Source organism: Candoia aspera, chromosome 2 (assembly GCF_035149785.1).
Source record: "Candoia aspera isolate rCanAsp1 chromosome 2, rCanAsp1.hap2, whole genome shotgun sequence".
NCBI classification, from domain to species: domain Eukaryota; kingdom Metazoa; phylum Chordata; class Lepidosauria; order Squamata; family Boidae; genus Candoia; species Candoia aspera.
The window spans coordinates 32,461,263-32,479,168 of NC_086154.1; the positions used below are offsets into that span (position 1 = coordinate 32,461,263).

The 17,906-nt window shown below is 38.8% G+C and overlaps 1 protein-coding gene across 2 annotated transcripts in view; it reads right to left on the reverse strand.

Annotated features, from left to right (window-relative positions):
• The window catches only part of LOC134489117 (contactin-3-like), a 157,155-nt gene extending 141,653 nt beyond the window's left edge, over nucleotides 1-15,502 (reverse strand). For both annotated transcript variants that reach the window (XM_063291599.1, XM_063291598.1), the window contains exon 1: nucleotides 15,371-15,502. In XM_063291599.1, coding sequence (XP_063147669.1) covers nucleotides 15,371-15,425 — 55 coding nt within the window. In that variant the 5' untranslated portion in view covers nucleotides 15,426-15,502. The remainder of the gene's footprint in view (nucleotides 1-15,370) is intronic.
• Between the last annotated feature and the right edge of the window lie 2,404 nt (nucleotides 15,503-17,906).

Genomic DNA, 17,906 nt, shown 5'->3' on the forward strand with positions numbered 1-17,906 from the left:
CCTTTTCAAGTTCCAAATGCTTCTGAGAAAAGTCAGAACAATTCATTTCAAATTTTGCACACGGATAATGGACATGACCTTTAAGACATGAGAAGTTAAGGCTGACTGGGAGACACTACCATTTTTTTTATTCTTGCCAATCAGTTTGTGCCTAGCCAAAAAAAAAAAAAAACCTGATTAGCTAAATTCAGGAGATAAACTATTTTATAGGAAAGCCCATACTGAATCAAGGCCAAGAACCTCTCACATCATTGTCCAAGCCATTTTAAACCAATGTCTTTCTATAGTGACAGTACACATTGGCCCAACGACATGCTGCATCTATACCAAGCACAAACCAAGATATATATTTTTAATGAGCTTGGTTAAAAAAAATGAGATGAAGACAAGTTTTTGTCTTATTTTTACCTAAAGAACCATGGGACAGAAATGCAGAATAAATATAAAGTAACTTTGTAAGGCATCGTTACACTGAATAAATACAGAGGGAGACCCATACTTGAAGAAATGAAGGTTGCTATTTTGGCATGTTTATCAATCCAGTATTAAAAGGATCTCACTACTATAAGTATTGCCAGCTCCACACTTGTGCTGGTTTTGCGTAGTATTATTAATGGGCATTCTTTAGTACCACTGTTTTGGTAGCACCCGAGCCTCATCTACCTATAAAAATGACAAAGATTGATGATGATGATGATGATGATTCAAATTTAATTACCACCCATCTCCCCCATAAGGGGGACTTTTAAAGATTGTTGTGAAAATGTTCAGACTCATATCACAAACCCTTAAAATAATATCTCTTTCAAATCTTACTTTCATCCAATTACCGAAGCAATACTACAAATTATGTCTGACAATACATTAGTACTTCTTTATAAAAAATATAAGAATTTGTCTTGATTTCATATGCAGAAGTAGTAACCAAAATACAGATTTCCAGCATATTAACAACAATGACAGTTTTCCCTTACATGGAAAAGTCAAATATGAATTACATAACCTATACATTTAAATTACTTAACTCTTTAAATTCAAGAGTTTAAATTATTACATTCAGAGCTCAGCAAAGCAAACCCTAAAATGAATTTGCAAATCACTTGTAAGTTTTTATAGTTATAAGCACAGAATGATAGTCAGCAGTATTGCAAATGAAATTCTCCCCACGACCCGAGTTCGATCCCAGTGGAAGCTGGATTCTTGGGTAGCTGGCTCAGGTCAACTCAGCCTTCCATCTTTCCGAGGTCGGTAAAATGAGTACCCAACTTGCTGGGGAAGGTGACGACCGGGGAAGGCAATGGCAAACCACCCTGCTTAGTCTGCCAAGAAAACGTCACGAAAGCGGCATCCCCCCAAAGGGTCAGACGTAACTCGTTGCTTGCACAGGGGACCTTTCACCTTTCACTATTCATTAAAGCAGTCAATATAGGCAATAGTGAACAAAGAATAGTGGCTATTATATTCAGATGAATCAATCAAAATTAATTATTTCTTAGTCTTGAGCTATCATCTTATAGACATATGTTAATGATGATAAAGTTGACAAAGATAACTATAAAATATTGGCTATAAGATAGAAATATGCTGCAAACAACATGTGAGGTTTCAGCCAGCTTCTGACTCAGAAAATGAAACTCTTTCTGAGTCAGAAGGGGAAACAGAAACTTACCAGGCAGAAACCAGGAAAGCAAAACCCAGAAATGACTCAGCAGCATGGGAGAAGTTACAGATGTTGAATGGCCAGTCTTCGGAGGATTTGAATCCTCCAATCACCACGTGTGAAAGACATGCAGAAAAGTGCACAAAGAAGGCAGCTCAATTGGCTGCAGAAGGGAATAGGAGCACAAGGGATCGGCATAAAAGCCAGATGTGCAAAGAGCAAGCTGCCAGAGACAACTGATCCTTCAAGCTCACAGCCTCAGTGGAAGAGTCCTTACCTGCGCCAGAAACCTTGTTTGTAGCCAGAAGGGAATCAATGCCTGTGTTTCCTACCATGGAGGACATGTAACTTGCACCTGCTGCCACAGAGGATCTTCTCCCTGCCAATTCTAACAACCTTAGCCTAACATCCAGTTCCAGACCTTGCTGTCACCATTCAGCGCATTCCAAGCTTGTTCCCAGGCTTCTTCCTATCTCTCAGTCTAGTCCAGGATCTCCAGTCCAGCCTCGTCATGCTCCAACTTTCCAGTCTTGCCTAGAATCTCCACTCCAGTCCAGTCATGCTTCAAGTTCTCAGCCTTGCCCAGAATCTCCAGTCCAGTACATCCTAGCTCCAAGCTCCCAGCCTTGCCTAGGATCTCCAGTCCAGTCCAGTCATGCTTCAAGCTCTTACCCTTGCCTAGGAATTTCAGTCCAGTCCAGTCTTGCTTCAAGCCCGCAGCCTTGCCTCGAATATCCAGTCAAGCCCAGCCTAGCCTCTACACACCAGTCCAGTTCAGTCAATGTTCCCAATTGTGGACTCTCGCCTTCAGTTCAAGCCTTGCCATGTTCCCTAGAATCATCTAGTCCCACAGCTCCTGTCAGCGAATCCTGCCCTGTGGTTTTGCCACAGTGTGATTCTGCAACTTTGGTTGTTCTTCCATTGTTGCCTGGGTCATCTTGATCGGAAACTAGTATTACCTCAATTATCGCATGGATTGTTTGTTGTTAATAGCCGTCTTAATAAAAAGTTGTTTTGATAAAACTGTCTGGCCACCTCATAGTCTGAACAGGAGACAACAGTGTCAATAGCCTAAATTGTGGCCCATACTTCTGGATAAAATTCTTAGTCCCAGAAAGGAATAGTTAAATCCTTCATTAAAAAGTCCATGAAATATTAAAAAAAAAGTTCTTTTATTGTTTTTGTCCACTGACATCACAAAGAACAGGAATAGGATGTTCAAAGGGCAATCAAGTCATTTTACATATATATTTCTTACCTGTAGGGGTGAGATGGGCGGTGAATAAATTTGTTAAATAAATAATTCAATAATTCAATATATGACCATGCACAGAAAAAGTGCTTTAGACAGCCTACAATTTTGTTCTTCATTCATTATATTATAAATAATTTGCACATTGTTGCTAAACCAGAATGTGATTTATTACAGGTGAGACATTCATACACTTCCTGTATTTACGTAAAAAGGAGTGCCTAATGAAAAACAAGATTAATATCCAATGGAAAATTGTGGCCTAAACGTATTACTGTGCATAAATGACAGCCCTTTAAAATTGAAACTGCTTAGACCGCACAGTTTGTAGGAAGTTTGATTATTTCTCATTATAATTAATGATCCTCCACACTTGAATGGCAAGAATCTTGTAAATGTGTTTTATGTAAATTGTAATATCTACTGCTTTATTCTTACACTTGTTTGGCAGCATTTAAGAAATCTTCTGGAATGTCTTCCAGATTATAAAATACATTAGACCATGTCTGTTTAACTTACTATGCAAGTTCTAACAACGGAAAAAATAAGAAAACAAGTTAATAGGACATAGGCCAATAAAGTACAAAAAGTAATTGTAACACAGAAGTTGACATGTCTATTTTGTTAAAGTTTTCTACTACAGATTAAGGTTGCTATGGTAACTAATCATTTTGGCTAGGTGAAAAGGTTGAATTCAACTGTCCCCTTTTCAGATGTTGATTTTTGCACCTGGGGGGAGAAACTTGCCCGGACTTGTTTTAGTTTCTGTTTCCCTTTTTTGTGCAGGCATGTAGAGAGTCAAGCTGCTCTCACTGAGAGCCAATTCTTTTAAATATACTTTTGCTTTCTGTAAATAAATTATTTTTATAGAAATGCCTGGTGTGTGACTTTTCTGATTTCTCCTGGGCCAAAGGATTTCCCAGCAATCTGCCAACAGGTTATGGGCCCAGTGAACAGCCCAGTAAGCCCAGTAAAACCCAGAGAGAAAAGAGAGATCAGCTCCACACCTCATGCACAATTTAAAGGCAGGTAGCAAAGACCTGTGAAGATTTTCTTTGGAGCCACCTGGAGATTTTCCAGCAACTGCCAGTCTACAGGAGAAAGAAGTCAGCTGAGGTGACTTGCAAAAGAAGGAAGAAGCCATGGCTACCTCCCAGCCCTCAGAGATGCCTCTGGAGCGCCTATCAGAGACCAACTATTTGAATTGGGCCCTGAAGATGGAGATGTATCTTTGCAGAGAGAATCTTTGGCTGCCAATTGGTGAGCAAAACCCCCAAAATCCCAGTGCTGAATGGCGGAGACAGGATGAGCGGGCTAGAGCCACCATTATCCTGGGAGTTGAGGACAATCAGCTAGTCCATGTGCGAGGCATGCAGCCTGCAAAGCAACTTTGGGACACTTTGAGAGACTTATATGTAAAGGCAACAGCAGGGAGTAAAGTTACCCTGACAAAAAAGCTGTACAAAGCCTACCTTGCAGAAGGAGATAGCCTTCCTGAGCACCTGCATTATATTCAGCAGCTGTTTGTTGAGTTGCAGGAGAGAGGAATGGAATTTATACCTCTCACAAAAACCTATATTCTCCTGTCCTCACTAAATGCAACGTGGGACACACTGATCTGTACCCTGGAGGCTATGCCTGAAGCAGACCTCACCCCATCGTATGTTACACAGCGCTTACTCGCTGAATGGGAGAAGAGAGAGGAAAGATCCCCCCCATCTCTTCTGGAAAGCTGCAATACCAGAAAACAAGAGAAAAGAAGGGAAAGGAAACTGAGGCCACAGCACTAGCCAGCCAGCGATGCTTCACTTGTGGTTCAGCTGGACATTTGCAGAAAGACTGTGCCTTGAGACCCAAGAGTAGAAAGACAGAGAAGAAAAACACAAGGGCAACACAGAAGAAGGCTCTTCAGACAACCCAAATTGCACAGGTTGCTGAGAAGGGTAATTCTGATGTATGGGTGTTAGATTCTGGGACCAATTGTCATTTATGTAATTGTAAAAACTCTTTTGTGTCACTGTCTAAAACTGAAAGACAAAGTGTATCTTTGGCTGATGGGTCTGTGACCAAAATTATGGGACAAGGTGACTTGTATTTATCCTGCTCAGGAGAAACTGTAAAAGGTGTGTTGTATGTGCCAAATTTACAATCAAACGTTTTATCTGTGGCACAATTGGCTGCAACAGGGTATATCATAACATTTAAGAAAAATGGTTGTGAGATACGTAAAAATGGGAAATTGTGTGCTACTGGAATATTAAAAGACTCCTTGTACATTGTGCAAAATGCAAGGAAGCCAAGCTGCAAGGCTGCAGTTGGCAACACTCCATATCATCACCAATGTGTACACCTGATGTACAGGAGATTTCATCATGCTAATTTCAAGTATGTAGCACAAATGTCACAGCTGTGTGCTGACCTAAAGATAAAACCCTGTGGTACTTAGACTGTGTAGTTTACAAAGAATGCAAAACACTAAAAGCTCCTGTGAGTAAGCACAGTGACAGAGTTACAACTAGACCTTTGGAAATTGTACACTCTGACATTATTGGTCCTTTTGCTCCAAGTCTTGGACAAGCAAGGTATGCAATGACAATCATTGATGATTTCTCAAGATACACATTTATCTACATCTTAAAACACAAAGATGAGGCATTTGAGAAATTTAAAAGTTTTGTGACATGGGCAAATGGAAAATTCCCTAGGCCTGTATCTGCACTCCAATGTGATAGAGGAGGAGAGTACCTTTCTCACAAATTCAAAAGGTTCCTAGTGGAAAAAGGGATAGAACAAATTCTTTCTAACCCTTACATCCCTCAGCAAAATGGTGTTGCTGAAAGAAAGGGCAGAACCTTGCAAAATACGATGGAATGCATGCTTAAAGATTCACATCTATCTTTTAAGTATTGGGGAGAGGCAATATCTACTGCCTGTTATGTACAAAACAGATTGTATGACTCTGTGATTCAGGACACTCCATTCCATTTGTTTTATGGTGTGAAACCAACGGAAAACCATCTTAGAGTGTTTGGTAGCACTGCTTGGGTTCATATTCCAAAACAACAGAGAAGGAAAGGAGGCCCCACAACAAAGAAAGCCATCTTTGTTGGCTATGAACAAAGCCAAAGGAGCTACAGGTTCATAATGGGAGAGAAATTAATAATTAGCAAAAGCGCTTCTATTGCTGAACAAAACTGGGGGAGATTAAACTCTAGCTCTCCAGTTGACCTGACCACCACAAGAGAACAGCAAGGACTTGATGATGGTGAACTTTTGCCTGATGAGGACATTAAACCAGAAAAGCAAACTGAAGATCTGTCTGATGAGACAGATGCTTCTCAGGAAAGTGATAGGAGTCAAAATTTAACCCCTGTATTACCTCACAGCTTCAGCAAAGGATCGTTACCTTGTCGTGGTGCTGGAGCTTGAGCACCTCAATGATGCCATGAGCTAGATGGAAGATGGTGAAAATGCTACTGGGAAGGAACAGAGGATGAGTTCAACTAGCCCCAGACGTGATGACGCAGCTAGCTCAAAGCCGAAAAGACGGCTAGCGGCCGACGGTGCTGGTGGTGAACGGCAAATCCGATGTTCTAAGGATCAACACACCATTGGAACCTGGAACGTAAGATCTATCAGCCAGGGCAAATTGGATGTGGTTATTGGTGAGATGTTAAGATTAAAGATACACATTCTGGGCGTCAGTGAACTGAAATGGACTGGAATGGGCCACTTCACATCAAATGACCACCAGATCTACTACTGTGGACAAGAGGACCACAGAAGAAATGGAGTAGCCTTCATAATTAACAGTAAAGTAGCTAAAGCAGTGCTTGGATACAATCCAAAAAATGATAGAATGATCTCAATTCGAATTCAGGGCAAGCCATCTAACATCACAGTGATCCAAATATACGCCCCAACCACAGATGCTGAAGAAGCTGAAGTAGAGCAGTTCTATGAGGATCTGCAGCACCTACTGGACAACACGCCTAAAAGAGATGTTATTTTCATCACAGGAGACTGGAATGCTAAGGTGGGCAGACAAATGACACCTGGAATTACAGGTAAGCATGGCCTGGGTGAACAAAACGAAGCAGGACATAGGCTGATAGAATTTTGCCAAGACAACTCAGTGTGCATAACAAACACTCTCTTCCAGCAACCTAAAAGACAGTTTTATACATGGACTTCCCCAGATGGACAACACCGAAACCAGATTGACTACATCCTTTGCAGCCAAAGGTGGCGGACATCTATACAGTCGGTAAAAACAAGACCTGGAGCTGACTGTAGTTCATATCACGAACTTCTTCTTGCACAATTTAGGATCAGACTAAAGAGATTAGGGAAGACCCACAGATCAGCTAGATATGAGCTCACTAATATTCCTAAGGAATATGCATTGGAGGTGAAGAACAGATTTAAGGGACTGGACTTAGTAGATAGGGTCCCAGAAGAACTATGGACAGAAGTCCGCAACATTGTTCAAGAGGCGGCAACAAAATACATCCCAAAGAAAGAGAAAACCAAGAAGGCAAAATGGCTGTCTGCTGAGACACTAGTAGCAGCCCAAGAAAGAAGGAAAGCAAAAGGCAACATTGATAGGGGGAGATATGCCCAATTAAATGCAAAATTCCAGAGGTTAGCCAGAAGAGATAAGGAATTATTTTTAAACAAGCAATGCATGGAACTGGAAGAAGACAATAGAATAGGAAGGACAAGAGACCTCTTCCAGAAAATTAGAAACATTGGAGGTAAATTCCCGGCCAAAATGGGTATGATCAAAAACAAAGATGGCAAGGACCTAACAGAAGAAGAAGAGATCAAGAAAAGGTGGCAAGAATATACAGAAGACCTGTATAGGAAGAATAACAATATCGGGGATAGCTTTGACGGTGTGGTCAGTGAGCTAGAGCCAGACATCCTGAAGAGTGAGGTTGAATGGGCCTTAAGAAGCATTGCTAATAACAAGGCAGCAGGAGATGACGGCATCCCAGATGAACTGTTCAAAATCTTGCAAGATGATGCTGTCAAGGTAATGCATGCTATATGCCAGCAAATTTGGAAAACACAAGAATGGCCATCCGATTGGAAAAAATCAACTTATATTCCCATACCAAAAAAGGGGAACACTAGAGAATGTTCAAACTATCGAACAGTGGCACTCATTTCACATGCCAGTAAGGCAATGCTCAAGATCCTGCAAGGTAGACTTCAGCAACTCATGGAGCGAGAATTGCCAGATGTACAAGCTGGGTTTAGAAAAGGCAGAGGAACTAGGGACCAAATTGCCAATATCCGCTGGATAATGGAAAAAGCCAGGGAGTTTCAGAAAAACATCTATTTCTGTTTTATTGACTATTCTAAAGCCTTTGACTGTGTGGACCATAACAAATTGTGGCAAGTTCTTAGTGGTATGGGGATACCAAGTCATCTTGTCTGCCTCCTGAAGAATCTGTATAAGGACCAAGTAGCAACAGTAAGAACAGACCACGGAACAACGGACTGGTTTAAGATTGGAAAAGGAATACGGCAGGGCTGTATACTCTCACCCTACCTATTCAACTTGTACACAGAACATATCATGTGACATGCTGGGCTTGAGGAATCCAAGGCTGGAGTTAAAATCACTGAAAGAAACATTAACAATCTCAGATATGCAGATGATACCACTTTGATGGCTGAAAGCAAAGAGGAACTCAGGAGCCTTATGATGAAGGTGAAAGAAGAAAGTGCAAAAGCTGGCTTGCAGCGAAACCTCAAAAAAACCAAGATGATGGCAACCAGCTTGATTGATAACTGGCAAATAGAGGGAGAAAATGTAGAAGCAGTGAAAGACTTTGTATTTCTAGGTGCGAAGATTACTGCAAATGCTGACTGCAGTCAGGAAATCAGAAGACGCTTCACCCTTTGGAGAACAGCAATGACAAATCTCAATAAAATAGTCAAGAGCAGAGACATCACACTGACAACAAAGGTCCGCATAGTTGAAGCAATGGTGTTCCCCGTAGTAACATATGGCTGCGAGAGCTGGACCATAAGGAAGGCTGAGAGAAGGAAGATCGATGCTTTGGAACTGTGGTGTTGGAGGAAAATTCTGAGAGTGCCTTGGACTGCAAGATCAAACCAGTCCATCCTCCAGGAAATAAAGCCAGACTGCTCACTTGAGGGAACGATATTAAAGGCAAAACTGAAATACTTTGGCCACATAATGAGAAGACAGGACACCCTGGAGAAGATGCTGATGCTAGGGAGAGTGGAGGGCAAAAGGAAGAGGGGCCGACCAAGGGCAAGGTGTATGGATGATATTCTAGAGGTGACGGATTCGTCCCTGGGGAAGCTGGGGGTGTTGACGACCGACAGGAAGCTCTGGCGTGGGCTGGTCCATGAAGTCACGAAGAGTCGGACGCGACTAAACGAATAAACAACAATTACCTCGCAGATCTCAGAGGAGTAATAAAGGTGTTCCTCCATCACGTTTTCAGGCTGAAACAGTAAAGGATTTTCACATAATCACAGAACCTGAGTCTTTAGAACAAGTGAATGCTTTACCACCTGAGATTGCACAAAATTGGCATTCTGCCATGCAACAGGAGTTAGCATCCTTGAAAGAAAATAAAACATGGAAACTGGTAAATCTACCTCCCAATGAACACTGTCTGGGTTGTAGGTGGGTTTTCAAACTGAAAAGGGATGCTGATGGAAAAATCAAAAAATATAAAGCAAAGTTGGTTGCAAAAGGGTTCACTCAGAGGAAAGATTTAGACTTTGACAAGACTTTTGCATCAGTTACTAAAGGTGAATCAATTAGATTACTGTTAAAAGTTGCTGCACTCAAGGGAATGTCAGTTAACCACTATGACATTCAAACTGCATTTCTCTATGGTGATTTAGATCAGAAATTATACATGCAGCAACCCCCTGGCTATGAAAAAGGGGAGAATCTAGTCTGTGAACTGCAGAAGTCAATCTATGAGTTAAAACAAGCTGCTAGATCCTGGAACCAAAAATTAGATGAAAAAACTGCAGAATTTTGGTTTTGAAAAAGGAAGCAGATCCATGTGTATATATGAAGAAAGACAAACAAGGCTGTATGTATCTGTGCATTTATGTTGATGATTTGCTGCTGTTCACACCAACCGAAAAACAAAGGCTTGATTTTGAAGCCTGCATGAAAAGCCATTTCACATTAAAAAGCCTTGAAATTATAACAACCTAGGTTTGGAAAAACACAAGGAGGAGGATGGTAGCTTTCTGTTAAACCAAAGGGGAGATAATGTTAAAATATTGTGAATCAAAAGACATGATTGCTGATATTTTAACCAAACCTCTTGCTGTACTAAGACACAAAGAGTTAACAAAGCAAATTGGTTTGCATCTTAATCTGTAGTATAAAAAGGGGAGTGTTAATGTTTTCTACTACAGACTAAGGTTGCTATGGTAACAAATCATTTTGGCTAGGTGAAAAGGTTGAATTCAACTGTCCCCTTTTCAGATGCTGATTTTTGCACCTGGGGGGAGAAACTTGCCCGGACTTGTTTTAGTTTCTGTTTCCCTTTTTTGTGCAGGCATGTAGAGAGTCAAGCTGCTCTCACTGAGAGCCAATTCTTTTAAATATGCTTTTGCTTTCTGTAAATAAATTATTTTTATAGAAATGCCTGGTGTGTGACTTTTCTGATCTCTCCTGGGCCAAAGGCTTTCCCAGCAATCTTCCAACATGTTTGACATGAGCTCAATCACAAGTCAAACACTAAGACCATACAGAAATTTATCAAAGCACATCCCACTTTGTACTCTAGTTTGAATCGTATAATTGCCCCTCAGTTTAGGATGAATGACAGTTGTCTTAACAGTCTGTCTTGGCATCCAGGACGTATACAAGTTTTAATTCAGTTGTAAGACTGAAGCATTATTACTAGTCTGATGCCCAGCCAATATTTCCAGAACCTGTGGAAGAGGGACCATTTGTCTTATATAATATGCCCAGAAAGAATGTCTTATTCACTGATACGGTATCTATTACAGGGTTTTTCAACCTTGGCAACTTTAAGGCATGTGGACTTCAACTCCCAGAATTTCCCAGCCAGCATATACTGGTTGACAAATCCTGGGTGTTGAAGTCCACATGTTTTAAAGTTGCCAAGGTTGAGAAACACTGATTTATTAGATATGAGGCCTGGTCTGAAGTGATCTTTAATGTGGTTAAATTATTAACCTCCTAATTCCATTTCTGGAGTCTTCACAAGGGTACAATCTATTCAAGTTGCTAGAAATTACAATGTGCAAGAAATTTAAATGTCTTTGAGGAAGCCGGGAACAGTTTTTAAACTAAAGACAACAATTTAGCAAGATTTCTAATTTTAAAAAAGGAATGAAACAACTGAAAAACAAACCAAAGTAGCTTCTGTTACTTCCAAAGTGTATATTTTATTTGCAAAGCTTTTCAGTGTTAAACCATTATAAAAAGATACTAAACATAAAAAAATTAGAGGATTTTTTTTATTCATGGTTTTACTCTACTAGAGTTTACAACCACACTAATTGTGTAATGTGTGTGTAGGTACACATACATACACAACAATCAAGAGGGATCAGGGTAGTAGATGGGTCCATATTTACATTTATATATTCTTTGAAATTGACTTATTCGGATGCTTATTTTTAGCTGTCCAAGATACATAAGCAGATAATACAATGAGGTGGGTTTGTATATGCCATAGTCTCCAAATTCCAGACTTCAGTAGACCCCATAACATTTAAGAAATTCATAATTGTTTTTTCTGAAATTCATAAAATTTAATATCTGTATCAATAAGTTTAAGTCATACCAAGAAAGATTGTGGCCTATACTATAATTATCCTAAATCACAAAATGTCATTTTCATAATGTCGCTACTTCCAAACATAAATATTTCATACTAAATTTTATGAATTTCAGAAAAAAAACAATTTTGTTTATTTTGTTGTAAACCGCCCAAAGTCCCCCTCTGGGGGGAGACGGGCAGTGTCAGAAAACTGAAAAATAAATAAATAAATAGTTTTGACCCTGGGTTCCTAATAACTAGGAACTTAGCTAAGTCTCCATTCAATCTGTGTACCAACTTCATACTCCATACATGTGAATGTATCATTCTCTGGTTACTTCAGGACAACATACTTCTAGGAGCTTGAAGAATCTCGCCATTCAGAATTTAGAACTAAAGATTGGGAATCCTTTTATTCCTGCATCAAACTGAGCATGAATTCATAGGCAAGGTCTCATATTTGAGAAGGATCTAACTGTCTCCTCAATCTAGGTCATGCTCCTAACTCATAAAATATGGAGACTAGTTTGAGAGTTACAAACAATAAGAGGGAAAAAGCACAAGAAGAACTCTCATACTGTGTTCACTTTTACCTTGCCTCTTTGATTCTTTCAATCTAGATTCCTGGAACATTCCTAGTCAGCATAGAACTACTCTGCCAATGGCTATGATGCAATGATATTCCTGCAGTACAGATGTCTAACTATAAACCATTCACTTGTATCAAGACTTTCCATTCCCCTTTCAGACAGAGGATGTGACTAAAAGATCCAAATTCTATTCTAATGTTCAATCTCTGAAAACACATAAAGACCTCAAAGAGATTATTTTTGTAAGGCAGCAAAAATCGATTTTTAACTATTTTTCACAGAATAACAGATTGTTGTTTTATGATATTACTTCTAAGATTTAGCCTAAAGACTATTATCAATTTTCTGCTATTATATTTATAAACTAGTTTCTTTCTTCATTTGACTAGTTTTGTAAGAAAATGTCTTCATCACAGAGACATAACATAGCCATTAAACCAAGTCTGTTAATTTTTAAAAGATTTCAAAACAAAAAAACAGACCTATTAAATTTTATCTATTACAGGAGGGTGAAGAGAGAAATGCATTTTATTTATGTTATTAAAATTAGAGTCCTCCAGACTATGATGACTCTGGATCATGTGAGACTAGGCTGAAGCTGCCATTACCTAAAGATGGAGCAAACATGTATGCAGAGAGGACAAAAGCCAGGAAACTTGTCTAAAAGATCCCTTCAGGAAGGTAGATAAGAAGGAAACAAAGGAAAAATGTCACCTGAAATAGACAAAGGAAGTTGGGCCTGATCACATGGAGAACCACTCTCCAATCCCATCTATAGCTACCAAACTTGTGAATCAACAAAGCAAGGACTTTTGGTGATAAAAGGGGTCCCAAAGCCCGCCCATTCAAGTTGTCTTTGGATCCAGACTTAGCGGCTTCCGTCCCTCTAGCTAGTGCCTGGCAGCTTAGTTGGACATGGGTAAGTGTGTGTGTGTGTGTGTGTGAGAGAGAGAGAGAGAGAGAGAAAGAGCAATGCACCTTATAACCAGTAAAGTTTTGCTGTTACTTTAAATTCACTGGGTCTCCTGTATTTCAAAGAACCTGTTGTGCCTCAGTGTTTGGTTGAAAGTTATTTGTGTGTGTCCCTAATTACTTCCCGACTGTTGACCAGGGCTGTGTGTCTTGTCTGCTCAAGCCACAGCTCTCTGGAAAACCCAGGTAGAAAGCAAGGGGGCCTGACAAGATCCCACGTGCCTCAACAGGCTGTGAGTCTGTGAGTGACTGACCATAAGCTGAACCTGGGAGCTTGTGTGTGTAACAGTCACTTACCTTGTAAAAATTGAGAACAATACTGCAAACAGAAAGATCATCAATGGAAAGGAACAACCCCTCTCCCCCGGGGGAAAAAAGGGGGTTCAAAAATCACCCTCCCCCCCAGGCCTGGGAGAACAGCTTAAGTTTTCAAAGACTTTCAGCACACCATTAGGGTGGTAGCCATACGGATTTCTGGGGGGATGCTATTCAAAAGGGTAGAGGATGTGTTTCCTAGATCCTGATAGATGACACTGTCTAATTGAAGGGACCGGGAGTGTACCCACTCTGCTTGATTTTACTGTCTAGTCAAATGTGCAGTACATCAATAATATATTTAAAAAATCAGAGCTGCATTACAATCTTGTCCTCTAGCTTTTCAAACAGTCAGTTTTCCTCTTATAGTTTGATCCCCAAAACCTTCAGGACTTTCAAGATATTCAAAATCACTGTCAGAGCTTTGTCCTTCTTTTTGGGGAAAAAAAAAACACGACAGGAAAGAGCAACTATGGTTGGAATATGTAGAACTTACTGGTAAACATGTGAGATAATTAGCCTCAAGAGATAGGTTCCTTCAGCTTTGATAGAGAATTTATTTAAATTATTCCTTCACTTGGTTCATTCAAAGATCTTAACTTTTTTGCAAGGTGAAGTATAAAGTTATAATAAAGTTAGTTACAACAAGCTGTCCTGAATAACATAAACAATAGTACAAAATTACCAAGTTAAACATTTTTAAATGGAATGATGAGAAAAAGTGGAATAAGGTACATATTTGTTTTTATTTTGATTGGCAGTAAGTTGTTAGCAGCTTTCTCAAATAATTTCTGTATATGCTGTAAAAACCAGCAATGAAGATATAGCCCTCTTATATTAAACTATTTATGTACAATATTAAAAGAAATCTTCTATCAGATGAATAATGGATATATATTAGTAATTGTGAAAATGCAAGCTGTTTGAAAGTTGCTCAGCTTTTCAGAGTTTCAAAGTGATTAAAAACTTGAGGACTTTTAATAAAGTAAGTGGAATAAGAAAATGAAACTAGAGCTTTATGAACTTTCAAACTTCACTAAAATTAGTGGAGGGGTTTTTGAACTATGTTTTCTTAAAATCTGGGTTTAAATATAAAATGGGTAAGACATAGCAAGACACCTTTGGGTCAAATTTCAGACATATATATTGAACAGTTTTTGTCTAAAGGAAGGATGCCTCATCCTGAATGCAGAAAGAGATGGCAATTGGGAACTATGGCAGAAGTACTGTCTTCTTTTCCATACAATAAATAAATTGATATAATTAAGTTAAACTAAGTATGCTAGCATAAAATACTCAGAATAAGATTGGAAATAAGATTGAACAAAGTCGAGTCATGGAATAAATAGGAAAATTAAGGATTTCTCTCCATTTCATCTCTTAAAATGTTACTTGTCCTATGAGTGACCAATAGAAGCCTGACTGCAAGGGTCACTCTCATTTAAGGGAAAATCTATCAGCCACTGATTGTGATACAAGACCTTCTCTTCTATTTTATCTTGATGCCACATTTGCACCATTCACTCAGGGGTACAGGTAGAGAGATTGGTGTAAGAGCTTTACAGAGTCCCAAACTGAAATTGAACACCCACATCTGCTCCTATTTTTCTTAATTCTAAATGATAAACTTTAATAAAACACTAATATTTACTCTTATAATGCACATTTAATTGGGCTATAGAGCTTTGTTTGATTATTCTAATAATTGCATTGGAAAAATATGATTAGCCTGTTGCTCTAAATTAAAAAAAAATAGAGTATAATATATCCTTACCTCCAAAGCAGCCAACAAAGAAAAGCAGGAACATCTCTTTCCATGGGAATAACATCTCTGACTGTGAAGTCAGTTGTTGTCCAGCCTCAAATGAACAATACACTTACTTGTCCACACAGAATCCTTAATCTGTTAAAACATGAATACACAAACATTTTAATTGCCAGAGTCACAGTAAGGATAGTTATGTATTACATGCACTATCAAAAATGATAGACAAATAAATCAAGAATATTCCCTCGTCAGACCCTGCAAAAGGCAGTAAGTAAAATTTGGACTATAACAATTTATGCTAAATAATATAATGTACCATGTCAAATAATCTTATTGTTCCAGGAGGGCAGTTTGTAATAATTTCAAAATGCAGGATCAATGTGTTCCAGAAATTATTTGTTATTGGTGGGGCCAAAGGACAATCCAACAGATTAACAAATTAGTTTGTAAATTAAGTGACAATGAATTAAGAATAAATAAATTTAACTGGAGTTGAATGGATCAGTTGAACTAGAATGATTACATGATCAGGACTCTACACACAGGAATAGAATAGGAATGATACTCAAAAGTACACTGCTAAGTGCATGTTCAGCTATAACTCAATAAACCACAAGTTCATATCTATTAAAATTAGCCGATATGAATGAATTCCTCCCCTACCACCCAGTCCTGCTTTGCTGCCTCATCGTAAGGTTGGGAAGGGCGTCCCTTGGAGTGGTAAGTAAAGAATGCCAGGAATTTTACTAAGACTATCTTGGACTTTATATTTTATATCTTTTGCTTCTTATATTTATGTATATTTATATTTTATAATGAATCTTTTATTCTTTTTATTCACTTGTAAACCGCCCAGAGTCGTTGCTATACAAGATGGACAGTGAAGAAATATGATAAATAAATAAATAAAATCTACACCAAGAGAATACAATCCCAGCAGGGTCATCCAAGATGTGAGAGACACTCCAGCAGCCCAGCTAAAGCAAGCAGACACCTATACTGAACAGCAGCAATACAGGAAGAAGCTGGAGGCAGACGATCCCTTTAGTGACAATAGCAAAGGAATTATTCACTCCAGTATTTTACCAAGAAAATCACATGGATAGAAAATATACAATGACTGACAATAGTGCTACATGATAAGCGCCTGAGTGCCCCTCAAGTCAGGTGGCACTCAACTGACTTGAGGGGCCTATCTATCCTGCTACTGAGGAACAGCTGAGAAACTTTCACATTATTAATGGCGTTTATGACATGGCTATATTAAAGACTTCAGAACATCTAGTTGTTGATGCTGCAATGCAGGAAAAGAAAACCTTAGGCTGCAAAGAGAGAAGTACAGATGAAGAGGAAGACCAGCAACAAGATGGATGGACTCAGACTGCACTATGCTGATGACACTACTCTGATAGCTCAAAATGAAAATGATGAGAAAACATTAAGACATTAAGAACCAGCGAAGACATTAAAAACCAGGTTGGGGACAAATTGTCCCCAAGAAAATAATGTATGTGGTCGGTAAGAGTTGATACCAATGTGATGGCACATAATTAGCGAATCAAGCAATGAATTGGTTAACATGAATAGTATACAAGGGCATGCACCTGGGTAGATGTTACTGAGAACAATTTACAAGAGATACTAAATGCAGTCTCAAGAAAGGACACAAGATTACTAATGGGTGCACAGAATAAAAAAAAATGAGAAATGGAAGAATTTGGAATTACAGAAGATTTGGACTGGTACACAACAGCACAGGAGGCAGATTAGCAAAGTTTTCATACTCTGTTTATTGTCAACATATACCATAAATAACAATAACAAGACTCAACATGAGGACTTTAATGGATGGGCAATATTAATATCAAAATTGACTAGTGTATATAACAGGATACAGAGGATACAAAAGAACAATCCATAAAGCAGCGTATTTTAAGATGCGGATTGGGGAACAGACCATGCATTATAGTTGTCATACATTTCAGGGAAACAGAAAATTAAAGAGTAGACATGCCAACAAGATAGAACCTGAAGAGCATAGTAAAAATTCATCTGACTTTTTACTCACTCAATAGTATTACTTACCATCTTCTCATGCTAATTATCTTCTCTAACTCTGTCGGACCTTGAACTAAAACAAAGGACAACTATGCCCACTAAAAACGACAGTCTGAAGAACCATAAATACAATGTTAGTTAAGAAGTAATCAGTATGACTGAGTCATTAAATGAATAGAAGGTATAATTAAACTACAACTAAAGGAAGTAGTGGACCCTAGCTTGATTGGAATGATTTGAAACTGCACTTTCTTGTACTTCTTTTTGAGATGAGGAAGAGAGCAAAATGGGTTAGTCAAGTTGTAATTGATTAATTTTATAAGGAGATGAACTAAAACAAAAGAATATTCACTGAAAAGAAGGGGACTATTCTGAAAGTTCATAAACATCTCGAGAATTGACACAGTAATGCTTCACTGGAAAAAAAAAATACAAGAATAAACAAGACAACCAGAGTCAGTTGGATTTGGTGGCATCGAAACTG